Source organism: Gymnodraco acuticeps, unplaced genomic scaffold, assembly GCF_902827175.1.
Source record: "Gymnodraco acuticeps unplaced genomic scaffold, fGymAcu1.1, whole genome shotgun sequence".
Lineage (NCBI taxonomy): Eukaryota > Metazoa > Chordata > Actinopteri > Perciformes > Bathydraconidae > Gymnodraco > Gymnodraco acuticeps.
This window is the reverse complement of record NW_022990054.1, coordinates 1230320-1250752: the sequence shown is the minus strand read 5'-3', so window position 1 is coordinate 1250752 and position 20433 is coordinate 1230320. Positions and strand designations below refer to the sequence as shown.

At 44.4% G+C, this 20433-nt stretch overlaps 2 protein-coding genes across 3 annotated transcripts in view; both read left to right on the top strand.

The window, feature by feature from the left end:
* The window catches only part of b4galnt4a (beta-1,4-N-acetyl-galactosaminyl transferase 4a), a 168283-nt gene extending 158191 nt beyond the window's left edge, over window positions 1-10092 (top strand). The window contains exons 10-20 of the mRNA XM_034215936.1: window positions 685-849; window positions 1125-1234; window positions 1693-1793; window positions 2024-2097; window positions 2181-3633; window positions 4342-4733; window positions 4841-4994; window positions 5099-5171; window positions 6168-6321; window positions 6584-6710; window positions 7964-10092. Of these exons, the coding sequence (XP_034071827.1) occupies window positions 685-849; window positions 1125-1234; window positions 1693-1793; window positions 2024-2097; window positions 2181-3633; window positions 4342-4733; window positions 4841-4994; window positions 5099-5171; window positions 6168-6321; window positions 6584-6710; window positions 7964-8078 (2918 nt within the window). The 3' untranslated portion in view covers window positions 8079-10092. The remainder of the gene's footprint in view (window positions 1-684; window positions 850-1124; window positions 1235-1692; window positions 1794-2023; window positions 2098-2180; window positions 3634-4341; window positions 4734-4840; window positions 4995-5098; window positions 5172-6167; window positions 6322-6583; window positions 6711-7963) is intronic.
* A 2402-nt stretch (window positions 10093-12494) lies between these two features.
* Window positions 12495-20433, top strand: part of abtb2b (ankyrin repeat and BTB (POZ) domain containing 2b) — a 42835-nt gene continuing 34896 nt past the window's right edge. Inside the window, exons 1-2 of one of the 2 annotated variants that reach the window (XM_034215944.1) lie at window positions 12495-12754; window positions 12881-13925. In XM_034215944.1, coding sequence (XP_034071835.1) covers window positions 13034-13925 — 892 coding nt within the window. In that variant the 5' untranslated portion in view covers window positions 12495-12754; window positions 12881-13033. Of the gene's footprint in view, window positions 13926-20433 lie in introns of both variants that reach the window. The other variant, XM_034215943.1, reaches the window with a different exon arrangement.

The following is a 20433-nucleotide window of genomic DNA, read 5'->3' as shown; positions in this document are numbered from 1 at the left end:
TACCATCTGAATGAGGTTTGTGCCATACAGAAATAATGTTGACTCTTCTTTTATTACACCCCGACGACATCTGCAACATGATGGAAATAAATCAAAAGAGTTATGTTGTTTTCTTTGTTTGTTTGCTTCTTTTGAGTATTTCCGTAACATAGATAATGAATTACAGCTGGCTTGAGTGAAGTGTAAAGCCATGTATGTGAGATCAACAGATGTTTTATTGTTAGAAGAAAGGGCGTCTAAAAAGAAGCTTTCTCTGTGTGGCGTTCACACACCCAATGTGCGCCCTCCACCCTCTGGAGGATGAAAATGATGCTGACCACCCTGTTAATTATGAAGCATTTCTCCCATCAGGCCTTGCTCCTGACATGCCATTAATCACAGATGCGCTCTCCTCCTCTCGTGCTATCGATTTGGTATAATTATGACTCTGCTTTGCTCTGTATTTGTTTTGTTTTTTCCAACTCTGTTTCTGAGCCTCTCACTGTTCCACCTCCTCTTCTTCCTGTTTTTCTCTCCTCTCTGCCGTTCATTTGTCTTTTTTGTCAATTTTCATGGTGGGTATCGATTCGTGATGATGCAAATCAAATGTGCCCGTCATAAAGATAATCCAAACAGTGAGTGAAATACTGATCTTCCTCTTTCCATCTTCTACATCATCTTTCCCTCTTTCTCGGTATTTTTCAGATGAATCCGATCTGAAGATGAACGCCGTGGACCACATCCCTCAGACCTTGGCCAGTCACATCCGTCTCCCGGAGGAGTTTCACCCCCAGGCTCTGGAGGGAGGGGGTGTCCTGCAGCACGGAGCGGATATGCTGAAGCCGGACCCCAGGGACACCTTCTATAGCAGTAAATCTGCCACTCATCCTCCCCTTCTTTCTGTCTTCATCCAGATTTTATGGCCTGTCATTTTCCTGTGACTGATTGACTGTCTGGCTCTCAGTCTCTCTGGCTGTCAGTTCGACTGTATTATTCAGACTGTCATTCCTTCTGGCGTGCTGTTTTACATTTGATGTGTTTCCCTGGTTTTGACATTGCCCTGATCATCTCCCAGCTTTCTTTATTTTATATTTATTTAAAGCAGAATACGTATTTGTGTACCTGATCTTAAATATTCTCCTCAGTTCCTATGATCGACCCCTCCCGACTGGAAAACGTTCTTCCGGCCTGTCTCTACTCTCCAACCTACGTAGTCAAAGATTTCCCCATCGCCAGATACCAGGGCCTGCAGTTTGTAAGTCTCCTTCCCTCTTCTTCGGAAAAATAGATGCTTATAAAGAAATGTAATGTGTTTTTGTGTGTATGTGTGTGAGATCTATAGGCTAGTCAGAATTATGAAATAAGTTCAAACCTACAGAGTCAGCATAATATTCATATCAACTGGACAGAGGGCATGCTGGTTTGTACATCACCACTGTTCAAACCAACACATTGATGAAGCATGTGGTAGGCAGTGTTGCCCCCTTTAGGCTGTTGTGTGTTACTGCAGCAGTTGCGGAGATAAGTGGAAATGAGCCACTAAAATGCATCCAATTTAACAGAAATCACTGTAACAAAATATAGCTTTTAGTAGAGTGAAAAACGGATTTTGCCTAAAATGCTGCTTTGAATCTAATCCCTTCGAGTATTGCTAACTGAACTCCCTCGATCAGTGTTTTCCTATGTTTGATTGACATTGAACTTCTTCCACAGGTCTATCTGTCCTTCGTTTACCCAAATGACTTCACACGTCTCACCCACATGGAGCGAGAGAACAAGTGCTTCTACAGAGAGTCCCCTATCTACTTAGAGAAGTAAGGACATTATTGCTTATATCTCTCTGAGAGCTGAGGGAATATTTGTCCCTGTCTTGTAAATATGAGCGAGTAGACTGATCATGCAGAATAACTGCTCAAGTGTGAATATGAAGGCAGTGATTCATAGATTAAGTTTATTATGCTGCAAGGCACATTGGAACTTCAACCTTTTTTTAATATGTTGTGTGTGTTAATGAATGTGTGTTGCCTCCTCTAATGTCTGCCAGGTTTGGTTTCTATAAATATATGAAGATGGATGAGGAGGACGATGACAGGCCGTTCTTTTTCCCCAACCCAGATGGTAACTAATATTGGACACACGCTCTATCAGTCACACATTTATACACACACCATTTCAAATTGGTTTCTCCTTCCTATCTCCAGATTTCCTAGACGAGGAGGAGGTGGTAGACTTCGAGGACGAGGCGGAGATCATTGGCACGCAGCCGCCCAAGAAGCCCTCTCATCCCAGCCACACCTCCAACCCCTCACATCCTCACTCGAAGACTGCGCCCACGCCAGCTGGGAGAGAAGGGGAAGAAGAGGAGGAGGACCCCGAGGAAGAGGAGGAGGGGGCAGTCAACAGTATCAAACGTCGCAGAGAGAGGAGACACTTTCCTCACAGAGAGGGACAGATGGCTAAAGATCTGGACTGGGGAAGAGATCATACAAACGGGAGACAGGACACCAGGAAGGGACTTGAAGAGCCCCAAACCAGGGGGCTTCAGCCCGACACGGACAGCGTGGTCCCGCCTCGCTCCTTGTCTTGGATTCGCACTGGTCCCACAGAGCTGAGTCCTGGCAGGAAAGGAGGAGGGGGAGGAACAGGCGGCGGGGGAGAGAAGGGAGCTGAGACCCTGCCCAAACTGAGCAAGTCTTCACTCCTCTTCCCCCAGAAGACCTCCCTCTCTGCCCTTGCCAGCCGAGCCAAGCAGATCCGCAGCAACTCCGCCCACGTCAACAACCTCCACGATAACAACAACAACAAGGTCGGAGGGAAGAAAAAGAGGGAGGAGAACAAGATCTACATCACCCGGCCTCGGCCTGCCAAGGAGCGGGAGAAGGACAGGGAGAGGGAGCAGCGTCGGGAGAGGAGGGAGGAAAGGGCATTGCGCCACCCTAGAGAGGTGTTCCCGGGGGTGTTTCTGTACCAAACTGGGAAGACCACTAGGTTGGTTAACCTGGGTGCCAAAGGACATGCTGGGGGAGGAGGAGGCAAAAGTCTGGTTAGTGCCCCTCAGCTCTGGCCCAACCCCCCCACAAAAGAGGGTAAGACCTCTCCTCGCAATGGAAGCATCGACACTCAGAGTGAAAGTGTGCCGAAGTCTGGGGTCAAACAGTCAGAGACAAGCAGGAGGAGAGGGGATCACGGGGGTTTACATACTACTGATGTACCCAACCAAAGGGACCCGCTGTCCAATCATCGAGACCCCCCTCCTGTTACCCAGCAAAAGATAAACTCCACAGAGAACACGCTCCAAGGACAAACACGTGTCACCTCCTACCTCAGGACCTCAGAGATCACAGAGTCCCAGCAGCAGCCAGACCCCAACCCGGCAGAACTCCAGGATACAAACCGCTCTAACCCCGAGCCAGAACCGGAGGAGGGAGAGTTGTCGGACTACAGCTACGAGGAGGTGGAGCCGCGGCCAGGTTGGGCGGAGGAGAGCATCAACTGGCAGAGGACCTTCTCCGTCAACCCCATGGACTTCGAGCTGCTGCGCTCCGACTGGAACGACCTGCGCTGCAACGTGTCCGGCAACCTACAGCTGGCCGAGAGCGAGGTGGTGGACGTGCTGGCGCAGTACATGGAGAAACTCAACGAACGCAACGGAGGGTGAGTACAGAAGGGAGGGAGGGAGGGAGAGTGATGTGAGACTACGAGAAGGTTTAAGTTTCCCCTGCAACCATGTGTGAGTTAAAATGCGTTTCTGTTTGCTTACTATTATGTAAAGCAAGAAGTAATTTAGCTGACAACATATTGGTTTCCCCGGTGCTTTGACTTCATGTTAGCAGACCTCTATGTGCTCATTACCATTTGCTGCTTCAGTGCTTAAAAACCTCAATGTTGTTTGTGAAAAATAGCTCAGCCATTCCTTTAAAAATATACCATGCTGACTTGCCTCCAACTAAATATGGATAATCCCATTTTCTATGTGGTTTTCCCTCAATTAAGCAGAAGTAATGTAGTTTTGCGAATTATATAAGCAATAGTGTTTTATACAGTAGATGCATCCTCTCCCTTTTGCTGCATATCATACCCTGTACCAGCTACAGTATGTGTGTTTTTTAAAGGGGGGGGTCCTTATAAGGTTTATACTTTTTTACTAGAATGTGTGAACATGCTTTAAGGTTAACACATTTTTTTTCTCATACTGTTTGTCTTGACTTTTTCTTTGAGCCCCCGTCCCCAAAAAACTCTGCCCTGATTGGTCAGTGTTTTGAGAGTTTTAATACAGTATTTATAAAACTCCTACACTGGCTTTATAAACAAACCAAACATGATTATTTGTACAATATGGGACCTTTTTACCCCCTGCCCCAGGATCTACACCCTGCTGCGAATCGTTAACGTTGAGAAGCGGCGCGACTCTGCGAGAGGGAACCGCTACCTGGTGGAGCTGGAGCTGATGGAGCGAGGCCGCAGCGTGGTGCGTCTATCCGAGTACATCTACCTGCTGCTCCACCGCAGCAGGATGGGGGAGGAGAGCGTAGAGAACACTGACTTTGCCCCGGCCTCACCAGCTCTGTCCCCAGCTTCCATCCCATCCCCTGCCACATCCAGCCTGACCACACCACCACCCCCCCCTCCCTCAGCCAGATCCCCCGCCAGGCCCGGAGCGACACCCTGGAGCACCGCCTACGCTAAGCCTCTGCTCTGCCAGCCTGTCATGCTGCAGTGGAGGAGAGATGTCATGGTGCATTTTGTGGTGCCAGGTCAGTCAAAAGGCGGACTTCGGTCAACTTCCAAAACGGAGAAAACTGTCTAGAAGTAACTTTTAAACCAAGATTATTCTTTGTGTTGTCTTCTTACTGTCTTTCAGTGAAAAACCAGGCCCGCTGGGTACAGCAGTTCATCTCTGACATGGAGAATCTTCATCGCCAAACAAAGGATGACAATTTCAGCATCATCATCGTCGATTTTGAGAGCGAAGACATGGACGTGGAGCAGGCACTGAGAGACAGCAGTGTGCCAAGGTGTGTGTGTGTGTGTATGGAACACAATCAGCTGTGTAAAAGGTACAATATTTCTCCCAATTTTCAAGGCATCACCTGATGCGTGTGTATTTCTGTTACGACAGATATGAGTATCTGAGGAGAGAGGGGAACTTTGAGCGCTCGGCAGGACTGCAGATCGGAGTGGACACTATCGAGGTTAGAGACACAAACACAAGAGACAGCAATATGTGAGCTGGCAGGAAAAAGCCACACTCTGAAGGTCAGCCACTCACACTGACCACATGACCTTTACTGATGGACAGACAGAAAGAACACTCGTGCATAATGAGTACATCACTGCCACGGCGGTCTGTCACAGGCTGTGGATCTCACCCTTTACCTCCCCCTGCTCCGTTTGCCCTCTCACACTGAGCCCGGCCGTGGGTGACAGGGAGCCGCTTAGGCAGTTAGCTGCAATTCCTGTGTCATCTGTATGCCAAAGTTGTCACATCCAGTCCCTTTCACAGGTTATTTGTGTGTGTGTGTGTGTGTGTGTGTGTGTGTGTGTGTGTGTGTGTGTGTGTGTGTGTGTGTGTGTGTGTGTGTGTGTGTGTGTGTGTGTGTGTGTGTGTGTGTGTGTGTGTGTGTGTGTGTGTGTGTGTGTGTGTGTTGTGTGTGTGTGTGTGTGTGTGTGTGTGTGTGTGTGTGTGTGTGTGTGGTGTGTGTGTGTGTGTGTGTGTGTGTGTGTGTGTGTGTGTGTGTGTGTGTGTGTGTGTGTGTGTGTGTGTGTGTGTGTGTGTGTGTGTGTGTGTGTGTGTGTGTGTGTGTGTGTGTGTGTGTGTGTGTGTGTGTGTGTGTGTGTGTGTGTCCTTACCCCGCTCTCTGGCTGTCTCTCTGTCACTCACGCACGCACACCCACAGGGGCGTGGAGCGGCTGGAAATGTGGACAGACTTTGAGCCGTCAGTTGAGTGTCAGTGCTGTCACGGTGGGATGACATGGCCGTCACTCATGTCTGAATGACCCGCAGGCTTTGGGAGTGAAGAGAAGCCTCTGATGCCCAGACTTATCTACTTTCTTTAATCCTAAAACCCCTTGTGTGAACATCCACAGAATCATAAAGCAGACACACTTTTATTTCTCCTTTTTGACGTAATTGTTTTTAATGTAGATGTATGTGTCACGTTTGTGTGTTTTTTTTTTTCTTCTTGCAGGATAGTCATAGCATTGTGTTCCTTTGTGATCTGCACATCCACTTCCCTCTCAACATCTTGGAGAGCATAAGGAAGCACTGTGTGGAGGGACGCCTCGCTTTCGCTCCCGTCGTCATGAGACTCAGCTGCGGCAGTTCGCCACGGGAGCCCGATGGTAACAAACACATTACATGCATACATGCTCATACAGGAATTATCTCACTCACATATTTACACAATTTTCCAGTCTTTAAGTTTGACCCGTCACTCAAACTAATTCCCCAGTTCCAGACAGCAGCTTTGAATTCATAATTTATGAAAAATGAATTCAGATTTCAATTAACATGCATAATTTCTAAAGGCTGTTGCATCACGAGAGGCTGTTATTGCAATGGGACCAATATTTCCTTTTAACTTTCTTTTTGTTCTTTCTGTAGGGTACTGGGAGGTGAACGGCTTCGGCTTGTTTGGAATCTATAAGACTGACTTTGATAAGATCGGAGGGATGAACACGGAGGAATTCAAAGACCGCTGGGGGGGAGAGGACTGGGAGCTGCTGGACAGGTAACCCAGCAACAAGCTAACACAGCAGCCTCTTCAATGAATGATATTATATTGGCCAACACTACATTTTCCTTTACTGTCCCCTGCAACTCTAAGTCTTGAAGACATTCCTGCTGCCATCGCTGTGTTTGTTTATGAGCTATGGCGACCTGGGACAATTACGTAACAGCGACCAATGACATAATTTGTCTTGTTTTGCTTGTTTAGCGTCCATGACCCATTTCTCGCTGATATCGACCCTTGTCCGACCCACCTCTCGACCTGGGTTACAAAGTCATGTCGGTCAACAGTGGTTAACCTTTTCAAACACAAAACCAATGCTGGTTGAGCCTTCAGTGTGAAAACGATATTAGAAGGTTAATGAGTCCGTTTTAGTTTAGACTTTGTTGGAGAAATGTCAACTCTATGGTAACGATAAAGTTGGAGTTAACACATTATATGCTTTTCAATGGTAGTTGTGTTCAGATTGCATATTTTTTCTTGGATTGTCAATGTTGTAGCATAATGTTGTAGCATAATGTATATGGTAAATGACCTTTAAACATTGAAGGTGTAAAGTGTGCACAATGCCAATAGGGTGCAAGTGCAGGAAAAACCACATTTGAAGGAAAAACATTGACAGTCTGCACAGTGGATGTTGCCAGCTCCCAGTATTGAATGTTCAGTGTGTGAAAATGGGCTGCTGCAATTAAAACTAACGAGCGATCTTTGGTAATCGAAGCAGCCAGATGGATAATTGAGTATATTCAACTAAAACGGTCTGCATGTTTAGATGCCATCCAGATGTAGGTTGGCTAAACTGACACAAAACAAATAAATGAAGGTCTGTTACATTAAAGCCCTTGCCAAACGAGTTCACACAATGTTGATTATGCCTATCGCAGCCAGGGAAAGTTCTGTGTATTTGGCACTTTACAGGAATGTGGATGTCTGGCATCTTTGGCAACTTGTCTGCACTGGTGTATGTATGCCTGCAGATGACCAAATGCAAATGTTTCGACTTTAATCCTTCCTCTGAAAGCTAAAACTTATTTTCTCATCTTGAGCATCAACGTCAGAAACGTACTTAAAAACGCCAGACTTTGAACTTCTGATAAAAGAAAAAAATATTTGATCAGCCTATTTTAGACAGCCACTGATCATCAGTCATTTACACATGACCTAGAAACAGTTGCAATGATTAACACAATTATTTCTGCTGATGAATATAAGCCCAGTTTTAACCCAGTGATTTTCCCTCCTGCCTTTTCTAGGGTACTGCAGAATGGTTTGGAGGTAGAGAGACTACGCTTAAGAAACTTCTTTCACTACTACCACTCCAAACGAGGCATGTGGAACACCCAAAACAAGAAAACTCCTAAGGGATAGCTCCCCCTGCTGGTCGGAGGATACTAAAACTACTTGCAGATCCACTGTGTGTGAGAGAGAGACCTGTAGGAGCTCACTCACTGCCTGAACTCTGCCTTTATTTACAGGCTCCTGTCAGGGACGCCTCTGTTTGCCATCGGCCCCTCTTGTACGCTTGTGGGTATGAAGACAGAGTCCAAATCTGAACTTAACAAGTGAACTGTTTACGCAGACAGACCTGAGTCATCACTTTGCCTCACTGACTCAACTACTGTACTAGAGAGTTGTTTTTGTTCTCCCTCTCTCTGTCCTTCTTTTGGTGCAATGTTTTCAGACAGACTGGAAAGCAGCTGTGTATGTGTGGTTGTGTGTATGTGTGGGTAATGTAAATATATAAGTGTGTGTGGGTGTGTTGCCGCTTGTGTGTGCTTACGATGACAGGAAGCACCTTTTTTTCTAACAAGAAGATGTGAAGACAACCTAAGATCTTTTTTCTAACACGCTCTCACCTGAGAGCCTAATAGAATGTGTGTGAACATGTTATTCAGATAGATTGAGACATGGTGGCGTAGATCGAGTAGAGGAACTCTGAATTGCTAAATACATAAAATACTACCTGTTGGTTATCAATAACCAGTATGTCCGACGTGTTGATATTCTCCTGATAACATGATATTATGAATAATTGAAAGTTTTTGAAACAGTAATGCCCTTTTCCAAACAGATACTGAAAGATACGTCATCTTTATATCTCTCTCTTTCCCTCTCTCTCCCTCTGTATCTTTTATAACCTTCAGTCAATTTCATTTTGTTTTTGTTGAAACATTGCTCCACCCATATTAATGGTAGCTATCAGCTATGGCTTGATTCATTTTTGTTGTACTGTTTGTTATTTAAACGTTTTGAGTGTCCTCACTGAGTACGAATGCACAAATATTTGGGGTGCTTTTTTATTTTCTTAAACACTGAATTTGTGAACAGTTTACAACGTTTAATTTACAATATCCTCTATTCCCTCCACATCTCTTATGTATTTGTATCATCAACTGGAACAGACAACTCTTACATGAGGGAAGGAGAAGACAACAACGTCTTTCTGACATTTTATTTAATGTTGTCACATTTTATTAGGCATTTTCCGAGCTTAGAGTGTCATTTCAAATATTGGATTTGTGGGATCTCTACCACCAAGACAGGAAATGCTTAGCTATCGAAAAACATCAACACTCTTCTTTTTCGACTTGCACAAAGCTCGAACAGAAGGGAGACCAGTTAATGTGTCGTGGCAAGGCATGGCTGTTTCACAAATGTGTGCCTTTATCAGGGTTTGGCTGCTGGCAGTTTTTAAACTATTCTAATGACAGAGGAGGGCAAGGGACAAATCACAGTTATTTATCAGCAGGCTGTAATGTCACTGTACATCCAGCTACATTGTAAGACGGATACAGTTCTCTTCAATGGATTACAGAGGTGTCAGTGTGTCCGTTATACTACTAGAAAGGAGTGGTTTAAAGCCAGTTGCCCCATTGGTGAGATACACGGAGATGGTACTAATGACTACTGAGTGAAATACGGAGGTGTGATGGAGACTCACAGGCAGCTGCAGTACAGCCGGACTCCACCTGCTTCCATTAGTTTGGCTGGAGGCCGTGCTCCTAATGCCTCTGTTTATGCAACATGGTACTTATATTGATGGGGAGTGGCTGGAAGGCTTAGACTGGACATATATGTGGATGAGATGTAATGATCTGTTATTGACTATATGATTGTCAAAATGTCATCCATGACCCTTTCTTTGACTCTACAGGAAAAAAGGTCTTCACTGTAGGCCAATTTATACTGATATGGGACTATTTAAAGAACAAAAGAAACACATTAAATATAAGACTAAATATATAACAAACGTAAAAATGAAAAATAGGAATATACATTCCAAGGTAATTTCTGTGAAATTGTTTTGTAGAGAAAAGGTTTTAAGAATGTATTGTACTTTTTTTGATTTGTTGTTTTTTTTGCAAATAAACTTTTATGCTTACGTCCATATAATTTTTTCAGATGCATATTTTCTTTGTATCTTTTCTGTGAGACAATTGTAAAATATATAATTCAAAACAACTCTTTCCTATTTTACCAACAGGGGGCGCTCCACACATACATTCTTTAACCCGCAGACATACAGTGGTTGCATGACTTCAAGATCAGAGACAAGAAAATTAAGAATAAGTTGACGTAGTTTCAGCAGGAAATGGGTTTATTAAGTGTAGGAGAGAAGACGTCATAGAGTGAGTAGATAGACGAACATTTTCGAGAAGTTTGAAAAATCCCCCTCCTACACACTCGCACACAAACAGAAGACTGTCTCAGATCACTTCCTTTATGCAAAAAGTTTTAAAAAAATCTTACGCTCATAAGGGGACATGAAGTGTGTTTTAATTGTTATTTCCGGCAAAGGATTGTTACAAGGTCAATGGTTTTGTAAAATGTAGGAAGTGACTGTGGATCAAACAACCACTAATGGCCTTTTAATTTATTTTTTAATTAAATACTTATAAGTATATTCAGCTAGATCAATCAATCAATCAATCAATGTTTATTTATATAGCCCAATATCACAAATGTTACATTTGTCTCAGTGGACTTCACAGTTTGTACAGAATATCAGTATGACAATATATTATGAAATGTTCAAATTCATGACTTGAAACACATGTTGCCATGATTCAAACAAGCCCTGATCAGTTAGAATTGATAGATACATGTACAAAGTAAATATGACATGTTAAAACACTGTGCAACCCTGACTGTGTACTCTTTAGGACTGACATCGGTTTATTAAGTTACCATTCTGAGTTAAATGCATCGATTGTGTTTTATGACCTACAAATAGAAAAATAAACATTAGGAAACATGTTGAACTCCAACAGAGCTGTAATGTTTCCAGGGCCAAATGTAATCAATTGCAGAGTTTTTTGTTTTTCTTTTGAGTTGTTGATCCCCCCTGTGTGCCACTTTGCTCTGGGTGGGGGTCTGCCCTGCACGCACACAGAAACCATGAGGTAAGCAATGTCCACACCAAAGCTCCATGAGGATGAGGCAAGTGCTAACTTTCTGTGATCTCCTCTAAGCCCTGTGTGTATTCTAAACTAATTTGGAGGAGTTTGACTAGGAGCGCAAATCTTTGGGGGTTTAATGGACTGAAAGGTTGACCCTACACAGATCCCCTGACTGAATGATTCATAGACCATGATGATGGTGTGTCAGTCACTTTTTCACTTTAAAATGTATCTTTAAAAGTACATACCAATATGTCCTATAACATGTCACATGTCTGTATATTATGTACAAGACACAGTGCACTTTCACAATGTGTTGCAGTAGTGTGACTGTTTACACAAACTCATTATGTAAAAGTGTTGGATTCTCTCCCAGTGGAGGCATGCCCATACCTGTCTAAGTGAGTGTGGAGTGATGAGAAGCAGTATACTCATAGGCCTCTTCAACAAGTTTGCTTTATTGATCTCAAGCAGGTTACAGCACCTAACCAGAAACAACAAACAGAGACATGCAGTGCTTCAAACTGAAGTTTTGTAAGAGCATTTACAAGTTGTTTTGAAAGCAAGATCTGACACATTTTTTAAATGATCTCTATAAACCGCAATCAATTAGCACAGAGTATGGACTGATGAAACATATAAGCAGTACACAGTTTCCAAATTACAATTTGGAAGTACATTTAAAAGAAGTAAAATGGCATTTGCTTTTTTAAGCCGCATGTTACAACACACGTGTCTCCCTTATAATCCCAAATAAGATTTGGAAATGCACTTTCAGTGAAATCCTTAAGCCTAATTAAATAAAAGTAAACACCCCACCTCTTGCAATATTACCAAGAGCTTTAGAGATTCAATGTATGTAACAGGGTACAGGTGAGAGATGAGCTCATGTCCAGGGTCAACAGAGTATAACATCTGCTTGATTTGAAGTTTGGTTTATGTGACTATGAAGAATTGCCCCAGACCCATTAGTATAATAACTTATAGGGAAAATCTAGCCACGGATTTATTCAGTCATGTATTACTGAAATGTGTTGACTAAACATTACTATATGTATATGTGTGGTTGAAATTGTTATTATAAGATACAAATAAAGACTGAAACCATGGTAAACATACATAGTTAAAAGTGATGTTAAAATGATTTTTGAGTGAATGTGAAGAAAAGTGTGTATATCAAACCTAGAAGCAAATACAGCCATTTGTAGTTCACACATGTTGAGGGAATTTGTGCTTATCTGAGGCAAAACTAATGTAGCCTACTTATTCTCCAAAATAAAGCAAACATTTGGAGCGAGTCCTGATTGGCTGCCCGCAGAAATCGTCCCTCTCCTGATTGGTACTTGAGCTGCTTCCGTGTTGTCATTCAGCAGCGGACCCTCCTTTCACACATCTGTAGCCGAGTGTATCCAACAGCCTGTTCCTGACCGAGCACCGTCCGGGACGGAGTGGGATGAGCTAGTTTCGGACTTTTCCACGGTTATCTACGAAAACGTTTCGGTCTGCTGGTCAACAATACGGGATATATTGTAACAAATGAACTCAGGTCTGGCTGTTTTCAGAGAGCTGGGAGACACTCCGTCGTATGTTAAAGAGTTTGGATACTGGAGGAAAGTTTAAATCCCTGCGCTGCCCGGGGGAAAGGTGAGACGGGTGCGACTTTGACTTCCCCGGCTTACTCATTTGATGATAACAACAACATATTAGCTATCGAGCAGCATTTTACCAGCGTGTGAAGTTGTGTCATTTCTCTATCCTGCACTGAACTAGGCGTTTAGCAGCATGTCAGTCAACGGTGCCGCTGTGTAACCAGTTCTTCCAGCTCTGCGGGGAGTTTCGACTGCTGCTTGACTGACTTCAGGTAAACCGATCACCAGGTTTGCCGCTTTGCATCAAAACCCTTGTTCAAACAGTTTCACAATAATGGCTGGTTTGAGCAATGCCCACATGAAAACCCTGGAGGACCTCACCCTGGACTCTGGCTATGGGGCGGGGGACTCGTGTAAATCCCTCAGCCTGTCCTCCTCCAAGTCCAACTCGCAGGCCTTTATGACGATCCCTCATCGGGGAAACTGGTGGTACTACTCCGGCTCTATGAACAGCAGGAACAACAGCTGGGATACGGTCAACACGGTCCTCCCCGAAGACCCGGAGGACATATTCTCAAAGTGTCCCCGCTTACCTGAGTTGGAAGAGTTCCCCTGGACCGAAGATGAGGTGGCTAAGATACTTCGCAAAGTGGCCGGGAGTGGGGGCATGAAAGGCGGACCCACACCTGTGTTCTCCCCGGATGCCGTGCGGCGGCTGTCCGCTCTCCTCCGCCGGGCTCTCATCCGCATCTCCAGAGAGGCTCAGCGGCTCAGCGTCATGCACTGCCGCTGCACGCGCTTCGAGGTGCAGAGTGCCATGAGGCTGGTGCTCAGCTGGGCCCTGGCCGACCACTGCGTCTCTGCTACGGTCAAGGCCATCTCCATGTATAGCATGAGCGCCGGGGAGCTGCTGAGAAAGGGCAAGTCGGCCCGCTGCGGCCTCTCCTTCTCCGTGGGGCGCTTCTTCCGCTGGATGGTGGACACACGCATCTCCGTGCGCATCCACGAGTACGCAGCAATATGCCTGACCGCATGCATGGAAGCCCTGGTGGAGGAGATAGGAGCCCGGGTGCTGATGGCCGAGAGGGGTCACCCAGGGCCGGATTCGGGGTCATCATGCTACCCGGTGAGCGCAGAGGCCCTGGAGGGGGTGGTGAACAATGACGCTGAGCTTTGGGGAGTCCTGCAGCACTATGAGCACCTGATCTGCGGGAAGAACGCCAATGGTAAATACTTTTACAGATGTATTTGATTCAGTGCACTTATTTCAATATAATGTCCAGATGTTCTGTGTGAAAATGTATCCAAATGTCAGCTTTCAATATGTTTTGCTGTGTGGTGATGAGGATGTCAAACTTCACCCAAAACGTTTTTCATTTTCTGTAACACACCCTTCCTTAATGCTAGTCAACACTTTCCACTCCCTCAGAGTGTTCTGCAGCTGGATACAATAGCAGCTCTTTGTGCATGAGGGTTGGATGAAGTTGTTGCTAATTTGATCTGTCAGAATAGGAAAAAACAGAACATATGATACAAACAAAGAAGGTATTTCAATGTCGTAACAGGAGAAATGACTGCTGGATTCCACATTTGACTTGAACGACTTCCCTCTCATTGGTCAGTTGGATATTGAGCCTTCACATGTCACTCTTGTTCTGCTGTGGTGATTTGGGGGCGCAGAGAGCCTTTACAGCACAGGCGGGAGGCTTGTCTGTTGACACAGCTCTCCGTTTACGCTGACTTCGCCTCTCATCCTCCTGCTGTGTTGGCTGCACTCCTTTCAAATCCTCCCTTCCTTCCATTTCCTCATCTCGCTCTCCTCCTCTTGGACAAACCCCTTCACCCACCACAATATCCACATATCTTCCACCTCTCTCCCTCACATCTCCAGCTGTGCATCCTGCTCCATTTGTTTACTCCACCCTCACATCCATCCTCAATCGTTTCTCTTTCACTTCCCTATTCCTCAAACCCATAGCGCTCCTTCTGTGGCTGTCTTTGGCAGCCCAGTGTAGAGTTGATTCATGAGCTTGTGTTCGGACATTGTAACCAGCCTTTGTTTGTGGCCCACTACCAGCTCCCCGGAGCAGAGCTTTTCTCTTCAGCACAATGGCCTTTTATTGTGTGATCGTGCAGCTTAGCTCAACACAGAGGGAGGGAAAACAAACGCTGTGCAATCTGAGCATACACACCCAAGGACATACACATACATTACAGAGAGAGAGAAAAATAACTGGAGATAATCATTATGACAGGGCCCTGTGGTTCTAAATGAAGACATTATCATGCAGGAGCACCTTTGCTTGCCATGCTTGCACATACCGAGAGTAATGCTGTTAACTGTGCCAACTTCCTACAGGTCTAAGATCGATCCAGCACTTAAAACACAGTAATCGCACACACACTCATTCACTGACAATTTACATTTCATATTGTTTTCAGAGTGGAATGGTTTATTCATAATGTGCACTCCATTGAAGTTAGCAAGTGTTCAGTAAGGCATTGCATTTGCTCGCCATGTGCTTTAGTTGGAGCTATTTCATTGCAAATAAAGTTAAAAAGCAGCTTTTGTCCCAGTTTTAAACCGGACGTCTTTTGGTCGGGTTCTATTTTGGTGAGTTCGGTCATTGGTTTTGAGAAAGACCAGTGTGTGTGTGTGTGTGTGTGTGTGTGTGTGTGTGTGTGTGTGTGTGTGTGTGTGTGTGTGTGTGTGTGTGTGTGTGTGCATATTTACTTCAGCTGTCTTGGTTCACAGTCCAGTCCTGGAAGGAGTAGCCTGGCAGTCTGTCTGACATCATCGCTGTCCACCAATAGACTCTTGCGATGCTCAGCATGAACTATGGCGACTCTCATCCACTCCATCAGAGGAGGCAGCAGCAGGAACGGCCTGTTAAAGGAACGTATACATTATTATTGGTCTAGCTATATGCTTGGGACAAAGAAGTGTGTGTGTGTGTGTGTGTGTGTGTGTGTGTGTGTGTGTGTGTGTGTGTGTGTGTGTGTGTGTGTGTGTGTAATAACAACAGACTATTATTCTGACCACCCTAGCTTTTTATAGTTCTAAAACTGGGCTTTGCAAGCCACACACCCCTCTACCACCTTACCACCTGACACCCCACACCCTAAACCTACACCCCCCCTGCAGCTGAAGTCCCCTTCCCCCCGCAACCACCACCACCATCAGTGTCCACAAAAGCAAAGGTCCACGTTCCGCTCTTAAACCAGATGATCTCAAAACGGGAGGGTAGACTCCTGATCATATGGAAGGGTACAGTCTGATAAATATGCCTCCCTCTTGATTCCTCTCTGACTCTTTCTCAGGGGCTGGCCCACATCTGGAACTCTTTAAGTCAGAAATGACTTCTACGGCTCCAATAACAATTCTGAAAACTCCCTCCCTCTCCTGCCCTCTTTTGCTCACTCTCGCTCTCAGCTCTCTCTTTTTTTGTCTTTGCGATTGCATTCACGTCCACTTCATCTTTATCTGTTTATTCCTTCTGGTCTACAGGGAGTGCGTTAGAGGAACCCGGTTGTGATGTGCCAGGATCTTATTCATTACTCATGCACACACTTGCACAAACACAATTACATACACACACATTCACACACACTCATACCCTGGAACCTTTTTATTCTGCTTTGTATGTGTTCAAATGGCTCCACAGCACTGGTGGAACCCATAGTGCAGCTATACAGAAGAATCCATTTGTTATTCATTTCTCCTCAAAGGGAAATAGCACGAGCTTCCTGGTATCATTTGTATTGATGGTACTATGTGGCATGTTAAAGTGCAGAGTAGTAGCTTTACTAATGGACAGTGGAAGTGGCTATGAAGTAATTGCTCTTCTTCATGACTGGCACAAAGTTGCCTGTTAAACTCTTGTCCGGATGGCTGAATAGTTTTCTGAGTGTAGGCCCATTTGAGGTTTTTTGTGGGACTTTTTTAAATGTTTCATGTGTTTCACACGTTCCTTTATTGAAAGCTAGTTTTGACTTTGAGCAACACTGTCTCAGCTCCATTCAAGCTCTCAGTGAAAGATGGTAGTAGTAAATGGCTGCTATATGGCTCCAAACTGTACTATGTGAATTTAAAGCAGGCACCATCTGAAAGAGAGCATGCTCAGCAAAGTTTACCTGGATAAACAAACTTTGATTTGGTCCAGTCCTGACCTAAAGCCAAATCCAGTTTCTCCACCTCTGTAAAAGAAGTCAAAAGGGCTGTGAGTAGGGTTTGGGTGCATTGAGAGAGCAGGACGTATGATTTGCCGCTCACTATTTCTCGAAATATGTATTTAGCCCAGAAAGAGGCGTGGGAACAGAGGGCAGACAGATGCAGGGAGAGCAGCCCAGCACTGTGGTCACACAGATGGGGAAACCAGCACTCTCAAAATGCACTCCCTGCTCCACAAACCTGGATTGGGATCAGATACCGTTTTGGAAAACCAATCAGGACATTAATATTATGGTGAAATAGACTCAAGATCATCCTCCTGTTAAAGGCGTGCTGCAAACTCGCTCAGGCATTACAATCAAGCCTGTGTTTAGCCCGAATGACTGTACAGATGCATTATATAACCTTGTGAACACCGACAGCAGGTCAGTGTTTTTGAAGTTAAGACCGTAAAGCTTTGTGGATAAATAAGGTTGATCCGTCACAAAACGCTACACAAGTTTGTCTGTGTTGGGTTGTATGTGCTACCTGCCTTAGGCTTCACACTGATGGTCCATGTCAGCGTTTGTGCTGGCTTCTAGTCTGGTACCAGCTGTTGAAACACTGAACCATTACAGTGCTGGTGTGCACATGTATTTCAATGTGTTCATCTGTGGGTGACTAAATGTGCTTGTGTGAGTATTGCAACTATTCTTGGCAATTTGTGAGTAATGCTCTCACAGATATGACACCACAGAGGATTTGTCAAGCTATTACAAAACCAACGACATGAATTCAGGGACCTCGCATCGATTCCACATCCTTTGACACGGCTCATTTAGTTTGTCACATTAATAACAATCAAAGTCAAATAACGTCCCTGTGTGTAGCCGGTCTTTACGCACTCCTGTCCTTGAAACTTCAGTTATTATTTTGATCTCAAGCCACGCTCCTCCTATCACATTACAGCACCATGAGTCATTCTCTTTCATAACTGTTTACAGTAAAGCACTGATAGGGAGGAAGCAACGAAATATGGGAATGACAGAAAAAGGGAAATGAACACAAATACAGAGACAAGGAAATAGTGGCCGCAAACCTGAAAGCATCTGCGCCTTGGCTTCTTGATTTATTCTTCCTAATCACATTCTTGTAGAGTAGTGGTTGAGTCTATCTAGAAATAACAGGAAAGTACACATTATTACTGAGCTCCTCTGGCTTGTTTGAATTGGAAAATGTGCAGCCAGTGTGTCACACGTGTTACCACAGAGTGCTGGCTAAGGTTCTCTGGGGAATCTGTCGTGCTCATTGGTTTGGGGTCGCAGCCGGAGTCCCTAATGAGGGAAGCAGAGCGCCTGGCTGGAAGGTGGCTGGAATCCTGGGCTCAGTGCACTGCCTGGATGCAACCACTGGGCATCACATCATCTCTGTGGGTAGTCAGAGCCACATGCACCTGTGTTGGCATCTGGCTGGGTCATTATAGCATTGGAATCTGAATGTTAAGGGTCGTGGGTCAGAGGTTCAAAGTCAGTGGTATGCATGCCAGTCTGAGCAGGTGTTTTCTTAATAGAAAACTCATGTAGTGACAAAAAAAGGAATTGTCAATATCATTTAAACGCTTCTTTTGCCAATTGATTTGCTTTTTTTTGTATTAAGGTGGAAAGAGTCTGGGCCTAGGCAAGTTTTACTCTTCTTAGTATTTCATGACAACATTAACAAACATTAATTGTGCGATGGTTGTCTTTTTTTCTTTCTTGCCCACTCAATGAGTGTAGCAACATGAGCCAAAAAACGGAAACAGGGGTTGGATTGTGACATAAACAATAACAATTCAACATAGAGTTAGACTTGTGTGAGACTGAGGTTGGGGTGCAAGATAAACATGTCTATCTAACTCTGTTGTGAAGCATAAATTCAATTGTTCAAGTAAACGTTTTCTAAAAGAACCGGTGCTGTTAGTACACCTAATGAATTGCACACAAAGAGATATTGTCTTTCTGAAAATTCCTGTCTTACCTGACAGTCAAAGTGTATATCTCAATATAACAAGTCTGACTTGAAATACAAAAATTGCCACATGTATAATAAGCTACTCTGTTACAGCAGTTATTGTACCCACCCCAGACACAAACCAAGTGCAGTCAGTCACCAAAAGAGATCTGTCGTGCTGCAGAAAGACTATCCATTTTACAGCTACACCACCCTCTCACTCACTTATTTAAAACAGACATGGTTTGATGGAAGTGTTACAGCATAGTGTTTGGAAGTGTTACAGCATATGGTTTGCAAAGAAAAACACATATACAGAACTTCATTCAGTCGGTGTCAGTGGCAAATGCATATCCTTTCCGCTTACTTTTAAACATTTGTACAGAGCTCATAAAGAATAAACTCTTTGAGTCTCTATCAAACCACAAATCAGTTTCTCGGTTGTCCTGCTCCTTACCACTTCAAAATCAAAGACAGTCCTCCCAATTGTTATATCTAATGCATTGCCTTCTCTGCATGTGTGCTCTAACATAAATTAATCCAGTTACTGACGTCGATACAGAACCGTTCTGAGGGGGATTTGGTCATACTATTTAATAACAGAAACAGATCGGATTGGCAGAGTGGGGGGGAAAGTGAAGAGAAAGAGCATGGAGGGGGTTCAGAGGGTGTGTGGTTTGAGTGGAAACAGATTTGTCTGACCAGAGATTGGATATAATACCCCCTTGCTGTGTTCTCTGAAGAAATCTGCTTGAGGCATACTTACTTATCTGGATGGAGTCATCGAGATATTTTGAGGAAGAGATGAAGCTATAATCCCACATGTCCTCTCTGATTGGGATCAGTGTAGCCAGTTTATGTACATGTGTGCACTGCTGCACAAAAGGACACAACTTCTTTTGGATGTTTTTCATGCTAGGAAAGCGATTTATTTATTTGACTTTCAAGTCTTTACTGTTGTTTTTGTAAAGGGACTGAAAGAAGAAGCTTTGTGTGATGCCTTCAGTGACCTCTGTCCAGCGGAGTCAGAGCAGCAGTGTGTGTGAAGCCTGAATGACTAAGCTCCGATATGTTGCACTGGAAAAGCAAACACACCCGTCTGTAGACACACTGTTTTACACAGGCCTCTATATCCTCCTCTGGCCACGCTTATGTACGGACGGATCTCATTGACATTCACAGAACACTTGCACATGCATTTATGATTACATTAACCTAGATAAAAGGCGCTTCACTTGATATCTTAGTTGACATACAGTAGGAGCAAAAACAGAGTAAAACACCTCTACACTGATGCTTTCTCCACAGGCAGACCCTCCCACGTAAACAGAAGCAGACAAAGAAAAGAAGATGCTTTTCTTTATGACTTGCATGACTACAAGTACTAAGGTTGTGAGTGTACAGAGGGTGTGGTAAGCAAACATTGTGTCAGTGGACAAGGACTCTGGTAAGGACTTCCATGTCTGGTTCTCAACTGAGTTCCAGTTCGGTTTTAGAGCCGTTTTACTAAAAGAAAAGCACGTCAGTCGGAATAAGTGAAGTACTTCATATACCTGCGGCTTACACTGTGCAATTAGGCCCAGCGTCACGGACCA